This window comes from Carcharodon carcharias, chromosome 8 (genome assembly GCF_017639515.1).
Source record: "Carcharodon carcharias isolate sCarCar2 chromosome 8, sCarCar2.pri, whole genome shotgun sequence".
NCBI lineage: Eukaryota > Metazoa > Chordata > Chondrichthyes > Lamniformes > Lamnidae > Carcharodon > Carcharodon carcharias.
In genome coordinates, this window is record NC_054474.1 from 28418550 (window position 1) to 28435653 (window position 17104).

At 47.1% G+C, this 17104-nt stretch overlaps 1 protein-coding gene across 3 annotated transcripts in view; it reads left to right on the forward strand.

Annotated features, from left to right (window-relative positions):
- LOC121280981 (teneurin-2-like) overlaps positions 1-17104 on the forward strand; it is a 787212-nt gene that overhangs the window by 564657 nt on the left and 205451 nt on the right. For all 3 annotated transcript variants that reach the window (XM_041193486.1, XM_041193489.1, XM_041193487.1), the window contains one exon: positions 9223-9339. In XM_041193486.1, coding sequence (XP_041049420.1) covers positions 9223-9339 — 117 coding nt within the window. The remainder of the gene's footprint in view (positions 1-9222; positions 9340-17104) is intronic.

Genomic DNA, 17104 nt, shown 5'->3' on the forward strand with positions numbered 1-17104 from the left:
TTTAATCAGGGATTTTAGCTGAGACCCATCGAGAGTAGAGTCCAACTTTCAATGAGGGATTTCAGATGATATTACAATACATTATTTGTTGTTCACTTACTGGTTGGTCACACTGGTTGCCAACTAGAACACAAGTAATACCTGCCTGGTGAAGAGATCATTAATGACCTTCCAACTCATTCCACTTGTTTTGGAGCCTAAACCAGGGCTTATCTGGAGAGAAATTGAAGCTTGGACCAGGAATTTCAACTCTGGCCCTTCTAGATCCGACTTTCAGCAAAGGATTGAAGCCTGCGTCCATCTAGACAGCGATTTCTTGTTCTGATGATCTCAAAGCCCCCAAGTAGGAGACTGATGCTTGGCCTGCAGTTAGAGTGCTGCTGCTGTGTTTGACAGTTTTCTTGGAAATGAATGCCCGAGGTTACAGGAGCCAAAAAAAAAACCCAGGAAGTGAAAAGCTTCCAGTCTGTAATAAAGTAAAATTTACATTGTGAAATGGCACAATTACTCACCCATAGTGTTTTCAATTATTACCTCATTTCTGACATAGCGATTACAAAATGATGAACTATCCAGCCTTTTACTCCAAGGAATTCATTACTGCTCAAACGTCCTCTTCTCCCAAATTAACTTTTTATGAGTAGATCTAACTAATCATTTTTAAGCAGGGTGTTTGGTTATTTTATTCTTTGAAATATGCACTTCTTCAAAACGAGTGCAAAAGAGCACCATGATTCTGAACATGTCTGTTAATTATTTCCTTTGGGTGCCGTGAATAGAAAGGTGTAAATATTGAGATCCCAAAATTGTACTTGCATTTGTCACTTCGAGATTTAACTAATTTTGCCTTTTAATTACCTGAACATTACGGGGCATGAACCCATGTAGAGTTCATCATGTCTCTGATCCATGGTAAGTAGTTCCTTTATTGTAAAATTGTTATGATGACACGTCAGTCCTTTTTTCAACATATTGTTTAATAAGTTAAGGTGAATCAGTCCTGAGTCTTGGACAGGGCGATGGTATGTATATATTATGGAAGCAATTCCTGTTGGACTTCTGGTTCGAATATGAGGCAGCAGTACCATTACCCTACCCCAGTCCTATGTCTCACTGCTTCCTTACAGATTAAAGGACCGTAGGCATCCTGACTTTCCATTGCCTGGACCCATTCCTGTAAGACCCCAATTTATGACTATCTTCATTTTCTTTGTGGGAGTTTATCCTGGGTGCATTAGGATGGTGGAGGGGGAAGAGAAATGCTTTGGAGACAATCGTACCCTATCTTGTGTATGAGGGGAAGAGATGAGACACTGGAAGCGAAGTTTGATAGGCCCCTGAAAGCAGGTACAAGGATCAGAACGCGCGATTAACCTATGGCTGTTGCTTCTGAAGCAGGCAGAATGCCACACGCCAACTTTGTGCTGGTTAACACGACTGAAGCATGCAGCCAACCCTAACCACACAACTGAATGTCAGCAGGGGGCCCAAAATTGTGAGGGATTAGCACCAGTTAAAGCTAGCTGGTGCTGCTTCCTCTTGAAGACAACGTGCATTGTGGCTGGAGCAGATGCTAGAAGTCATTCTGCAACTGATTCTGACCTGGGAAAGACAGCAGGATGGCAGAATATAGAAGAGAGCATGAGATGGGGCAGTGATTCCATGGAGCATGAACCTGTCATCCTCTCTCAAGATGACTGCCTTCATCCTCCCAGCACTGCCACTCTTGCCAGGCCCTGATTGCTATTGTCAATGTCAAGGTCCGAGGTCCCTCACCTTCCACCAACAGATCTTCTCATGCTCATCCTATAAGACAGTTGTTTATTGCAATAGGAATGAAATATAAAAGTAGGGAAATTTAGCTACAATTGTACTGGGCAATGGTGAGACCACATCTGGAGCACTGTGCACAGTTTAGGACTCCTTACTTAAGAAAGGATATCATTGCATTAAAAGCAGTTCAGAGATCTGGATTTTCTTATGAGGAAAGGTTGGACAGGCTGGGCCTGCGTCCTTTGGAGTTTAGAAGAATGAGAGCTGATCTTATTGAAACATATAAGATTCTGAGGGGAATTGATAGATTGGATGCTGAAAGGATGTTTGATCTTGTGGAAGAAATTAGAGCTAGGAGACACACTTTAAAAATAAGGGTTCTCTTTAAGATGGAGATGAGGAGAAATATTTTTTCTCAGAGGTTTGTTAGTCTGTGAAACTCTCTTTCCCAGAGTGGTGGAGGTGGGGTCATTGAATATTTTTAAGGTTGAGTTAGATAGATTTTTGATTGGCAAGAGAGTCAAAGGATATAAGGAGTGGACAGGAAAATAGAGTTGAGACCACAATCAGATCACCCATGATCTTATCAAATGGCGGAGCAGGGTCATGGGGTTGAATGGCTTATTCTGCTCCTAATTCATATGTTTGTATGTACGTTCATATTCTGTAGCCTCCCCCATTGAAAGTCAGTGATATTCCACCAACCATGCTAAAGCCACTGGGCAGCATTGCATAGGAATACTAGGACTGGCAAAGCTGCACTGAAGATAGGCACCAAGGGAATGCACAAGCAGTTTGGTTTAGAATGTTCATTTTCTGATGCTTCTTTTGCATTATGACCAAGTTGACGCTTGTAGCAGAGGGAAGGCTAGCTGTGGCACTGCTGTTTCATGGGGAATTGGGGCTATGTTCACTGGTATCATACTCGGTGAATTGTCCATGGACAGCCAGGCCAGAAAAGGGCTGCCTAAGTTGTCTCTTCCTCCTCCTCTTCCCCTTCCTCTTGCTCCTCAGCTGCTTGCCATAAAGCTGGTGGCAATGGCAATGGCCAAATCGTGATGGCAACATTGTTCAGGGTGCAGCAACCCATCACAAATCTTGACACCCACTCAGTCAAGTATTACAGTGGAAGCATTGTTTCAGCACACCAATGGTCAGTTATATCACATTTCAAAGGGCAGCATGACTTCCATTGCCTGCACTCTATGCATGGATTACATACAGGAATAATCAGGCAATAGCCTTTGTTAACCAGTAGCTACTCTTTTTTGGTTTGTCTTGTTGGCTCAAATGCAGCTGGCAAAGTGAATCATCACAGAATGAAGGCATCACGACACCTGCCAGGATATCAGGCATTGATCTGCATGATTTGCTGCCTATAGTCAAACACCGGCTGGACATTGAGGAAGTGGAATCCCTTTCAGCTGGGGTACATCCATGAATTAGCATCTGGTGTCCACAAGTGAAAGCTATAATCTTCACAAAGCTGCATGCTTGAGCCACCTGTCACCCTCTGGCAAGAGAGAATGAAAATGTAGTTAACTCTCTTTGAATAGATAACATTAGTGACCTCCCTGCAACAATGGACACAAACTGCGAGCTGTTGAAAAGATCTCACCTGGAAGGAGCCTGATGCACAGATGTCCGTGGCCACAGTCACCTTCACAGCCAGTGACCAATAGCATCCTCACTCTGAGGTTGCAACTGTGGCTGTGGCAGTGTCACATTTCAGTGAGCATTCTTCCTCATGGAGGCTCAGGTAGGTGATTTGCCCCCAGAATACCCTGGGTGGAAATGGCTTCCAGCTGAGACTGCTTCTCACATCTGCTTCCTCCCTCTTCTAGCAACTGGTCCTGTTTTGTTCTACCTCTGTTCATTCTCCAAGTCATGCAGCAATTCCAAGGGGAATACCTACTACTGCACCTGTGTCTGGGAGCAACTGATTGTGCAGAAGCCTTGGGCTGGAATTTTATGGGGCCTCAAGGAGTGTGCTGAGATGCAGGAAGACTGGAAAATCAGGTGGTGGGGGGGTGGGGGCTCAGGGGAAGTGTTCTCTGTATTCCCTTCGCTGTTGGCATTCTATCAGCAGCAGAGAAGATTGCGGTTGGCCCCCTGCTCAAAGACCAATTGACACCCTCAGGTGACCAATTAATGGCCACTTAAGGGCCTCTTCCTGCTGCTGCTGTTATTTTACCAGCAGTGGGTGGGCCCTCTGCCATTTGGGGAGACAGGGAATCCTGGCAGCCTCTCCACAGGCTTGGCAGGGAGGGTCCTCCTGTTCAGGCATTCTGTGGCTCCACCGGAACGTACCCCCACCCTTATCAACCACCCTCCACCCAGACTTGAAGTCAGGACAAAGCCCTTCAGTACCTGCTGACCCTCTCCCTGTGGACTTTAGCAACTTTAAATAACTGTAGAGATCTCCAAACACTTATACAATATTCATAACAGCCAACTAACTTGAAAGTGGTTGATGATCCCTTTAAATGGCACAGGTGGAGTGCCCTACCTGCTGTTGAACACACACTTAACTGTGTGAGTGAAAGACAAAGTTAGCTGGAGCATTGAGCTCCAGAATCACAGCTCTGCTGTCAAACCAAAATTACAGGCTGATTGATGTTATGATCTGCCTACTCTGCTTATGCCTGGCACTCACTGCCAGCGCGTTAACACCCTCACCAATATGGCACCTAGTGCGTCTTGCTCCTGAAGTGTGGGCGCACACTAGATGCCATTTTGGACATCTAAAGCTACCCATAACATCCAAACAACAGGAAGTATGGTCGGGATTTTGCGTGCCCGCTGGTGTTGGGTGTGTTTGGTGGCGTGAGCGGACAATGTGGCAAGAAGGCCAAAACTCGGTTTCACAACATCGTGAAACCAGTTTGTGGTCATCTGCTCAGCCCATCGATGGCAGACCACGTTCCCCGTCATCAAACGTTGGGAACCTCATTGTAGTACATCAACCCATCGGAGTCATTCCCCTCCCTGGATCATCTGCCTACGTTAGCAGGAAAAGACACCGGTGCAGAACACATTTTGACAACTGCGATGTGCAGAGGTTGGGACTTACAGCCAGGGCCTTGCTCACATTGTGGACATCCGAGAAGCAGAGGATGCTGGAGTCCGACAGCAACAGGATCCTCGAGGAATGTCCATGGCATGCTGGGTGGATTCTCATTGACATGGCTCTGCTGTGAAGCAGATCACAGGAGTTGGAAAGTCACCACTGATGCTCACAACGAATGATGGTTGAGGGGGTGGGAAATGAAGGTCCAGGATTAACTGGGAGAGGAAGAGGTGCCTTTGGGGGGTGGGGGGGGGGTGGCGGCGGTGCTGAGGTGGTGGAGGGGATAGAATGAAAGTGTCGGGGGGGTGAGTTTCGGAGGGGGGGAATGAAGGTGTCAGGATGGGGTGTGGTCAGGAAGGTTGGGAGTGCAGGTGTCGGGGTGAGGTTGGGAGGGGAAGAATGAAGGTGTCGGGGGCATGAGGTTGGGAGGAGGGGAATTAAGGTTTCAGGGGGGGTGAAGTTGGGACAGGGAGGCAGGAGGAGATAATGTGAGAGAAGATGGCAACCAGGGAGGTAGTTGTAAGGAGGGTGAAAGATGTAAGGGACATAGTTCGGAGAGGGGAAGGAGTCCAAGAGTAGGAAGGAATGCGGAGAAGGGAAGGGGTCCAGGGGCAGGAAGGAGTGCGGAGAGGGAGGGAAGTAAGGGTGGAGGAAGAAGTAAGGGTGGAGGGAGGAGTTGGGAAGGGGGAAGGAGTAAGGCTGGAGGAAGAGGTGAGGCTGGAGGAAGAGGTAAGGCTGGAGGAAAAAGTCAGGAGGGGGGGAAGGACTAGGGGTGGTGGAAGAAGTAAGGGTGTCTAAGGGAGTCAGGATGGGGTAGGGACTAAGCCGGGGGGATATATGGGGGCGTGTGGGATGACTAAGTGGGGGGAATGGGTTCCGGAGGTGGGGAGGATGGGGTCTGGAGAGGGGAAGGGTTCCGATGGGGGAAGGAGTACGGAGCGGGGAAGGGGTTCCAGCAGTGAAGGGGTCTGGAGGCGGGGAAGTCCTGGTGAATATGCAAGGGAGGGATCTAATGGGTCCATGACCGTCTCCTGGGGAGCAAACTGAGGGTGGGCATGGTATGAGGGAACGGTGAGAATGACCGAGGGCAGAGTAAGGCAGTAGGGTGGTCATGGTAGAACGGCGAGGGTGGTCAGTAGTGACTCAGAGGCAGACATGGACTCTGTGGGTGAGAAGGAGGAGGTCGGGGAGGTTAATGTGGATGGGGGTGGGATCTTCAGGAAGGAAGGGAATGTGCACGTTCACCTGGACATCCCCGAAGCAAAAGGGCTGTGGCTGATAGGTAACGGAGGGGAGGCAGTAGGTGATGCCAGAGGGATCAACAGTGATGAGGGAAAGGAAATGGGTGACTGGAGGAGGGGAAAAGACAGGGGAGCAAATGAAAAACAAATCCAGACCGTGCTGTCCAAATCGAAAGTGAAATGACGGTCTTGGAGGGCGAGATCAGGTACTGCATTGGAGTGTACATTGGGTGAGTGGAGATGCAGGTGGACAGCTGAAAGCAAACCCCAGCAGGCAGCACTGAAAATGCTCAGGGCAGTGAGATGAGTGTGATATAGGAAGGATCCACATGTGTGATAGAGAGCTTGCACGAGGCTCCGAAAGCCCCTGCCACACGTGCACACACTTCTCTGTCCAGTATCACTCGCTGGCCAGCTGCTCCCTCTGTGGTGATAGAGGACGAGGCTGAGGGGGTCACAGGCAAAGGGGACTCGGAGGGGGAGGGCATCATCTGAGATTGTGAACCCAAGCCTGCTCTAAATCTAGGTTCCACCCATGTGTGTGTCTCTGCACTGGTGCAGGGTGTGGGGAAACGCTGTGATGGGTCTTCCAGGCTGCTTGTTTCCAGCTCTTCAATGGAGGAGGTGTCCTCTTGGCTAGAGGTGAGGACATGGATGGAGCTGAGGGAGTGGCTGGCTAAGGGTGTCAGCCACTTGGCAGAGCTCCCTGAACCAAAGTAGAGATAATTAGTGCATGGCCGCAGATTCAAAAGCAGGAGAGAGAGCACTCACAGTTGCATTAATAGAGGGATGATGTGGTGGAGGATCCTTACGCGGGTGTTTGCCACCCGTCTCACCATCACCGTAGGCACAGTGCACGTCCTCACCAGTCAGTGTGATGGCACACTGTTCAAAGTGAGTGAGGCTCCTAATTTGGACCACTCCACTCCGCTCTGGGACCTCTCCCTGCTGATGTGAGCAGGCTTCTCCTGCATGAAAACAGATGGAGAGAGTGTGAGTAGGACACATGATACTGTGTGGAATGTTTATGTGGTGAGTGCAGCCACGGACAGGATGAGGACGTGAGCTCGAGAGGATATGAGCCTGATGGAGATTTGAGGGTGTGTGTGAGAGTTAGTGGTGTTGGCCCTTGTGGTGTGAGATCCCTGTGGATGTGTGATGGGTTTGTGAGTGTGTGCGTTGAGAGTGATGAGAAGAATGAATTACCCTGGCGGAATGGATGAGACCATTCATCCTGTCACAGCACTGGGTGGCTGTCCTCTTTTGCAGGGCATTGGCGCTGACCACCAATGGCACCGCCTCTCAAGCCAGATTAGTGAGGTTGCTGCCCATCCTGTGGCCAGATCGGGGGTAGAGGATATCACGGCGAGCCTCCACTGTAAAAAAAAAAATAGGTGCCCGAGAGATGCGTTATTGAACCTGGGAGCTGCAGTCTTTTTGCCTCTCGGGGCCATGTCTTCTCTGCAGCAGTTCTGGGCTGGAAGCACTGGGGTGTATGCACGCGGCTGGACTTTAAATATGGCACCCGGCGTGCTGAAGCGGCAAGGTGATGGCGTGGCAGGCAAATGAGAGCCTGCCCGCCCGCCATGGAAATGGTATGTTTCCCGGGAATGCATAATTAACGCGGCGGGTTTGGGACAAAGCGGCATGAAAACCCACCATTGTGGCCGGCCCACTGCCGCACTTCCGGATGGTTCATTCCTATGTGTCTGAATTCTGCAGTGGTTATGTCGACAATGGTGCTGCATCATGTGTGTATTGGGGGAGAAGGAGAGACACTGTGCAGGCGATAAGGCCAGTAGGTGGGAGTCAGACAAGTGCAGCAGGAGGCCTTGGCCAGGAACTCTCATTGATCAGGGATGGGACGAGGTGCTAGGCAATCATGGTGGGTGGGGTGGGGAGGTGGTTGAGGGGGAAGGAGGGAGGCCTGGGTCAAGCAAGACCCTCGGTTTTATTTGGGGGGGACCAGAGGAACATTTTTTAAAAACTGCCACACAGCCCTCTTTCGAACCAGTTGGGTCCTTTGTGCAAGATTTCTGTGATGGGGCTAGAACCGAAACACCAACTTGCAGAACAAAGTTAAAAATAATGTTGGAGTTTGATTGGTGACATCAGGCACTGACTTTCGAAACTCACTCAGGCCCTCACCCACATGCCTGCCTGGGGTGATTGCTTTACCCATTCACCAAAATTGCAATCCCTCAAACCGTGCCTCATGTATGCTTCGTACTATATTGCAGACTGATCACCAATGTCAACAACAAAAACTCCTTCCACTTGTATCACACTTTAATGCAGCGAAACGTCACAGGACCGTTATCATCCAAAATTTGACCCTGAGCCATATGAGGGGGCATTGGGTCAAAGAGATAGGTCTTAAGGCATGCCTTAAAGAAAGAGAGGGTTTAGGAAGGGAGTTCCTGAATTTAGGGCTTAGGCAGCTAAAGGCACAGTTGCCAGTGGTAGAGCTATTAAAATCAAGGATGTGCATTGCACCTCAATCCGACTTCCATATCTATCACAATAGCTCAAGCTGAATCAGTTATTTTACCCTGCACCTCAAGTTGACTCTCGCTTTTCAACAAATCACAGATGGAAGTCCAATTTCTTACACAGTCACTCCCTTGTCTTGCATAGTACCATGGGCTGATTCCTGCGTTTGACGCAGTGTCCCGGGCTGACTCTTACGTTTCACACTATAGCCTAAGCTAATTCACTATCTGTTGCTCAATCCCATGATCTGTAGTCTCTTGTTTTGGTATTGTGGCTGATAACAGTTGCATCTTTTAACCAGTGATGAAAATCTAAGGCTTCACTTCTGCTGATGAAGAGTCAAATATTTTGTGAGCAGCGACGTCTTTGATAATGTTCTGGGCTCAGGCCCCTCAGCCCAGTGTGAATCCCAAGTTTAGCTCCCGAATGAAATCTTATAGAGCCCAAAGCCAATCCCTCATGAGCAATAAGCAACGGTACAATATGCAAAGGTAGAAAACTGCTTCACAGCAAGTTTATTGACTGATGATCAACAGTTCATTACTATGAAATGGCACAGTGATTCTATATTAGTTATATATTTTAAACACCACCTAAAATATTAATGAGCACTTTTAATATTTTTCCCTCCCTTCCCTACTTAAGCAATGCACCTCCTTGGTCTGAACTGGCAGCTTCAACCGGCTGAAGGACAGATGTTTAAAAATGGAGTCAGAACAGGAGGCCCGAGTGATGTAACAATAGCACCATCTGGTGGCAGAGGTAATATATCTTCAGTGTGTTGTACTGTGAGATGCAATGCCTTAATTCCCACACGCTGCTTTGGGCACAATGGAAAATTATTAGTTTTTGCTTCCCTTTAGGAAAATAATATAAATTTCCCTTTCCTCTCACTTGCACCCCCACCACCCACTTTCCTTTGGGCCCACACAACCACTTCCCCATTCACAGTTCACACACATACTGTGTACCTTAGCTGTGCTCCAACTGGAAGTATGAACTGATGATTTGCAGTGAAGCCTTGCTGTAACTAACTGCGGTCATGTGCTCAGGTGCAATTGGATTTGATGGTCACTTGCTAATTTTTGAATACTGTACTTTTCCATTTGATCCATTACCCATCTCTTTCTTCAGTTTGCAACTGAAATCAGATTTACACCATACAGGCGCCGTCTGACTAATGCTTTTTGTTTATAATGTTTATACTAGTTGCAAGTGCAGTGATCAATTATGAAATGGAAGAGTGAGGGGAGTGCAGGGGACTATATATCTGGTACGATTGAAGAGCAGTAGCCCTTCTTTCCAGTACTCGGAATGTGGATAGGGCAACACTAGCGCATTTGAAGTAGAAACCAAGCATGTGTGCTTTGCAATGGAAAGGAACAGTATTAGTCACATCAGAGCTGCACCAAAGCTATCATTCAAGCCTTCACTTCTATGCATACTGGTGTTCCACTCCCCCCAACCTCCTCTTAACACAAATTAAAATATAAAATAAATAAATCCTCATTTTGTTGCTAAGGCCTGAAAACATCACAGCCCTCCATTGTCAGCAACCTCTTTATTCATGTATTTGTTTTAATTGTTCTAAATATTTCTTTTAAAATTCTAATAAAGCAGTTTCTTGTGCAGCTGGCGATTGTGCCGCCAGGAAAGAGCGGAAATTGTGTTCCATTAAACATATAATTATCTACGATCTGTTCTAACATTTTATACTCCACACAAGAACAGGCTTAATTAAATGTTTTTGGTTGTAGAAAATCAGGGAATCCTGTTAAACCTCACTCAGCATTTAACCCATTTTTTTCTGCTGCACCAAGAGTTTTATTTTAAATTGCTTTTTTTGAACAGGTATTGTTTCCTCCCCAGCTGCTGGTTGGGTAAGTTACCTGGTCCCAAGCCTTAGGCCTTTTCAAGTGTTCTACTTTTAAGGAAGCTCATCTTTGTAGCCAAAATTTAAGTAGAAATAATATCCAGAAAGTGAAATTCAATATTATTCTTTGCCTTGGTGGGTTTTGTGGTTGACAAATTCTATCAAGCATCCCCAGCAAGAAATGGCCACTCGAGGTGCACCTTTGGTTTAGCTGACTATTCCCTTTTCAAGGAAAGAGGCGTCAGTGCTGGTAGGAGATTTCAAACCTCTTAGTTACAACTGAGACTTTGGGCTGGGTTTTCACTGCCGAGGTGGGTAGCCGTGGGTGGGGAAGTTTCCCGATTTGGTAGACCTGTCTCAGTTCAAAAGGCCCTGTTAGATCAAATTTTCATTCCGGGATGTGGGGCGAGTGGAGGATGGATGCCAAATCTGGAAGCAGATCCCAAGGAACCACTGGGGCCGATGAGTGCTGAGCCAACTGGTTAGAAGGCCCGCCTTGGTTCTCTGGAACATTTTTTTGAAGCTGCTTGGTCCTCCTGTCCTCAGTGCTCACAGCCCCTCACCCATACCATGCCCCCCATGGCATCTCGATGCTAACATACGCCTTCCACCTACCTCCTATGGCTCCCACATACCTGCACGCCACCTCCTTAGCAACTCATCCAGTTTCTACCATGGGCAGATCTCAGGAGCCATGTGGAGATGAAAATAAATCTTCTAACTAGATCTTCTTGATTCCAGAGAGGCAGGACTTGTCTCTTGAGGAGAGATTGAGCAGTTTAGGCCTATACCCGCTAGCATTTAGAAGGATGAGAGGAGATCTAATTGAGGTATATAAAATGCTAAAGGGGATGGACAAAGTAGATGTGGAGCGGATGTTCCCCCTTGTGGGGCATTCTAGAATGAGAGGCCATAGTTTTAGGCTAAGGGGTGGTAGATTTAAATCAGAGATGGGGAGGAATTACTATCCTCAAAGGTTCGTGAATCTGTGGAATTCACTACCTCAGAGTGCAGTGGATGCTGAGGCGCTGAATAGATTTAAGGAGGAGGTAGACAGATTTTTAATTAGTAATGGGTTGAAAGTTTATGGGGAGAGGCGAGAAATTGGAGTTGAGGCCGAAATGAGATCAGCCATGATTGTATTGAATGGCGGGGCAGGCTCAAGGGGCTGAATTGCCTACTCCTGCTCCTTCTTATGTTCTAACAATCAAATGCAGCTCCCATTCCTACTCACTTGATAATGAAAAAAATTCTCATTCAAGAAACCCAATCAAAGCTTTTAAAACTCCTCAAGTGGTTAACCTCATGTAAAAACAAACTTTTTTCAGATCCCACATCAAAAACAGCTAATACTTTAATATAAAAGCAAAAGCCTTTAATATTTCCTTTAACTGTCAATCAACCTGTAAACTCAGAAACCGCCCCGCCCCCAAGATAAGTGTAGCTTTTGAAACTCAGCCAAGCATTCACAACATCACAATACTCCTTTCGGGAAATGTGAAGAAAGGATTCTATTTAAACTGCATGAGAAGATGATACTGTTTCTTTTCTCATCTATGCCAGATGGCTTGTCAATCAAAGCAGTCCAGCAGAGGTTTTTTTTAACTCTCACTGACCTCGGCCTATTATTCTCATATTTAATGAGGTGGGGGATTTAACAATCTTCAGATCATGACACAACAGACCTTATCCACCCTTCAACAACACCTAGGTCTACTCCATTAACTTGTGATGCCATCCTGAGGGTTAAGGCCCTTGAAAGAGCTAAAATGTGTTCCGTTTGAACTCAGCACTTCGTTGAAATGACCCTGCTGGGTTTGGGTTCCCCTCCAGTGTGATTCACATTCCATCCCCTTCCTGTGTTGGCAAAGTTTGGGTCTGTTGGAATTGAGGGCAGGACTTTTACATCTGGGTCCCACATAACATTTTTAAAGCTCCAAGAAGCTTTCCCAACTCAGTGAAAATCCAGCTCTATGCATGTCCTCCTTCATTTAATTGCATGCAGTTCTTATCCAAGCCCCACCCCAGCCCCGCCTCTGCCCATTTGCTCCTGAAATTCTCATCCATATTATTGTTACTTCCACACTTGGTTATTTCAGTGCCCTCCTGGCCAGTCACCCATCTTGCACTCTGCATAAACTGAAGCTCATCCAAAACTCTGCTGACCTTATCATAACTCCGGCCAAGTCCCCTTCATCCATCACCTTTGCGCTCACTGACCGACATCAGTCCAGCAACGCCACCATTTTAAAATTCCTGTTCTCATGATCAGCTCTCTCCACGGCCTTACTCCCCCTGACCTCTGTAACCTCCCCCGGCCTGACAGCCTTCTGAGAGCTCTGCAATCTTCTAGCTCTGGCTCTAAGTCCATCCCCCGCACCGCGCACCACCCCCCAATACATTCAGCTGTCTAAGCCCTGAGCTCTGGAATTCCCTCCCAAAACCTCTCTGCCTCTCTCTCCTCTTCCATGACTCTCTTTAAAATCTACCACCACCTGCCCTAATGCCTCCTTCTTTAACTTGGTGCCAATTCTTGTCAGACTTTGCTGCTGTGAAACGCCTGGGGATGCTTTACTACATGAATGACCCTTTTTAAATGCAAGTTCATGTTGATTTTGTCCCAGTTTCTTTAGGCCTCAGCTCAATTCTTCCAGCAGACTTTCGCTCAATTGTTCTCAACCGCCCTTGGCTCACTTGCTCATTTAAAGTGCCAGTTGAACTCCTGAGGGTTGCAACCAGTTGGACTCCCTTTGGCAGCCCATACATAGAGATGAATGAAGTTACAGCTGACTTGCTAGCTAATTCATTCTTGTGTGTGAGTCATTTATTGATTTCTTTAATCCTTTGTTTCTGAACAACCTTCTAAATGACTTCTTCCTCTCCATATTAAAAATAACTGATATGTCAATGAGTTTATAGCTGAGGAGTCAGTCATTTTTAAAAGGTAAGGATAACTATGCATGGAGAAAAGCTAAATATTAGTTTCAAAAGCATACAGACGAATGAGATGCATACAAAAGAAAAACCTCTCATAGGTCGGAGGCTACTAGAGGACTTAGGTTTAATATAATTAGCAATTGAACCAGAGGGGAAAAGAGGATAAATGTTGCTATGTTCTGGAATGCTTTGGCTGAAAGTGTGTTGGAAGCAGATTGAAGCATAACTTCCAAAACGGAATTGGATAAATACTTGAAAAGGGAAACAATTGCAAGGCTACGGGGAACATGCAGGGGAGTGTGACTAATAGATAACTCTTTCAATGAGTGAGCAGAGGCACAATGGGCCAAATGGTCTCCTCCTGCACCATCTGATTCTATGAAAATGAAACAACAAACAAGTCAACCTTCTCCTTGTTCATTCAAGTATGTTGCTGAAAGACGATTGGCAATGTCACAGAGGTTTATCCAGGGAGCTGTCAGGGTAGTTTCTGCTGAGGGCTCTCCTGGAGACTTGTGCTGAGGGCAGTGGTGGGGTTTGACCTTGGGCTGGTAGCAGTTGGCTAATGACTGTCACTGACAGCTGCCGACACAGCAGTAGCTGCTTTCCTACTACACGTGACCTGTTCTGGTGCCCACGGCAACTGACTGCAGGTCTTCTGCAGCTGGTGGCAGCCCCAGAGTAAATTAGTTGTTAAGAGCAGCAGCCATGAGGACTGGATAAGAAATGGGTCTTTCTTGCCTGCTGGCCTGAATGAATCCTGCAGGTTTACTTTGGGGGTTGGCACTGACTGCACGTAACCCCTACCACCAGGAGCTGAAGGCACTGGCCTACATTAAAGCTGTTTGCGTTATGCTGGAAGTGCCTTTGGTTACACACTTCTCTTCCCCAGCAACTACTGCTCTCACTGAAGAAAGCTTTATTAAGGTTGCATGCTGAGGAAGCACAAGCTGCAAAGGATTTAACTTCAAACAAAGCTATTAGCAGCATGACAAGCTCTCCGCAAAGTCCAATACAAAATACCGCAGAAGCTGGAAGTCGGAAATAAAAGCAGAAAACGGTGGAGATGTTCAGCAGGTCGGGCGGCTTCTGTGGAGGGTTAAACCGGGCAGAATCGCCCCAGACTTGCACAAAGTGCGGTTTGGGGGTTGGGGGGGCGGGCGGACACAACGTCCTTTTTGTCCGCCGGCCGCAATGGCGGATTTTCGCGCCTTATTGTCCCATTCCCGCCTCGTTACTTATGCCGCCACAGGAATCACGCCGTCTCGCTGGGGGCCAGCGTCCGATTTGCCCGACAGGCTGTTGCCTCATCGCTTCCTCGCACAGGACGCCACACTTAAACTGCAGCCGCTTGCACATTTCTCAATGCTTGCAGCCCAGGAGGGCAAAGGTGAAGACATGGTCCCAAACGCCAAGAAGAGGGCAGCCGCCCGATTCGGTAATGCCTTCTGCCGCAATGTCCTTTACCCCTGCTCTGGCCACAGGAAGCCCATCAGTCTCACCACTCTGGCTAGGGAGGCGGTGATCAGTGCAAATGCTGCATAATCAGCCATCCAGTGCAGAAAACGGATGAATGATTTTATCTGTGCCGCCAACTTATCACTCTAAACTCACACACTCACAAGGCCATCACACAGTCACTGGCATCTCACTCACTGTCAGCTCAAGGGACATCACCAATCACTCTCTCACCCTCACCCTCACATCTCCATCTGGTCTCATCTCCTCTAGAGACCGCCTCCTCAGGCCTCATCATCTTGAGGCCTCTTGCCCCCACACACACACGCTGGGATACCCTCCTTCCCCAGTACAGCCTTCGCCCTGCAGCCTCTTCCCTGGCCTGAGGCCACTTCTCCCCCTTCCCCAAGCAAGCCCTCGCCCTGCAGCTGCTGAAAAGCTGCCCCTGCCCTACAGCTGGTCTGTTAGGTAGAGAACTGCCTGTGAGCCCCTAAAAGTGATGCGGTGCTGTCCGTGAAGCTTGTCACTGATGACCGTGAGTGCTGCCCGAAGCAAGGTAGGCCATCAAACCTCAAAGTCCCAAGCAAAGTGCAGCTCGCCAGGTGCACATCGCTTATGTACAATTGCAAAATACGTCAGCGTGCAATCATGCTGATGTGCCCAGATAATCCAGTGAGGGGGGATGATTCCAGTGAGTAGGGCTTATAATTAGATGCATTAGAATGACGTTCCTGACACACGGCAGCCAGTAAGGCCATGGAGGGGCTGAGCGGACGATCGCAAACTGGTTTCACAATGTCGTGAAACCATTTTTTGGGCTTCCTGACACATTGTCCGCTCACGCCCACCATGATGCTCACCACCAACAGGGACGGAGAATTCTGCCCAACAATTCAGGGTGATGGCTTAGCTTCAGAATTCTGATGAAAAGCCATCAACCTGAAGTGTTAAATATTTTTTCCTTCTTAACAAGGTCATTTGTTTTCTTTTTTCCACGTTGTTCCTTAATTTGCTTTTCAAACCTTATGCTTCAGAGGTGTAACCCTGTGAATGGTGCTAACAGCACACTCTCCATTCCATTTTCAACAACTAAATTTCCTCTTGAGCTGTTAATGCAGAACAAGATTTTCATTAGCCTTAAAGCTATGAGGAAAACTCGAGTCTAGGTCAATAGTGTGACAGGTGACTCTCTTTCAACAATCTGGCGTTCCCTCCCCTATGTGAAAGTGCCTGGTCAATCACTGCCTACAGACCCACACAGGGAACTGCCCATGGGTCAACTCAGCAAGCAAAGCACATTATCTTTGCCAGCTTTTGTTCAAACAGTAAAATGTCTCAACTGTTTATCATTTTGTGAATTAAATGACGTGCCTCAGTTATAATTTTCACAAAAGGAAAGAAAAACTTCCCCGTAACTAACAGATGGAAGACAGCATTCACAGTGAGTGCGGTGCCATCTTGAGAGATTGTGTGTGATCACAACTACCAGGATGAAAGGGTTAAATGTGAAATGTTCTGCTTATCTGTCACTGTGTTTCTCGGCCTGTATATTATATATCTGAAATATTGCCGGATGTATTGATTTGTTTGCATCTTGTTCTTGTATTGTGTGAGATGGAAAGCTGAAGTCCTTTTCTAATGATACTTTTAGTGCAGGGAAAGGTGCAACAAAATTTGCTGTCTGGGAAATATCATTGAGGGCAGCACAACAAGAGGGGAACAGGCGGACAGTTCACTGCCACCAGTTTCTGCCACTCCTTCACTTGTGCTTATCACAATGCTATCTCTATATATGTGTAATACACAATGGATAAAAGGTGACAATTCACATTTGGTATTGTACAAATCATAGATGTCTAGGTGTCAACTCCTGTACATGTAGAAAAGTGGGCTTTCTGGTACTACACAGCCTTTACTTGTACACTGTAAATTGAGTAACTCAGCAGAATAGCAGAGCTTGGTGGCTGAGAGCAGGAACAAACTGTGTTGGTGATGAAAGAATTGGTATTCATTTGCTGAAAGGCCTCCTTCAGTGCTGAAATTTCTCTGATTCTACTCAATGTCCACAGACAGGCACAGCAGTCTTAATCAGACAACCCTTGTGCAAATGTTGTATGAGTGCCATAGTTGTACCAATCTCAGCTTTTCTCGCTATGCACTTGAGTTCATGAACAACAAATTGCATTTATAGAATGCTTTTTTAACGTAGTAAAATGTCCCAAGGCACTTCACAGGAACATAAGCAGACAAAAAAATTAA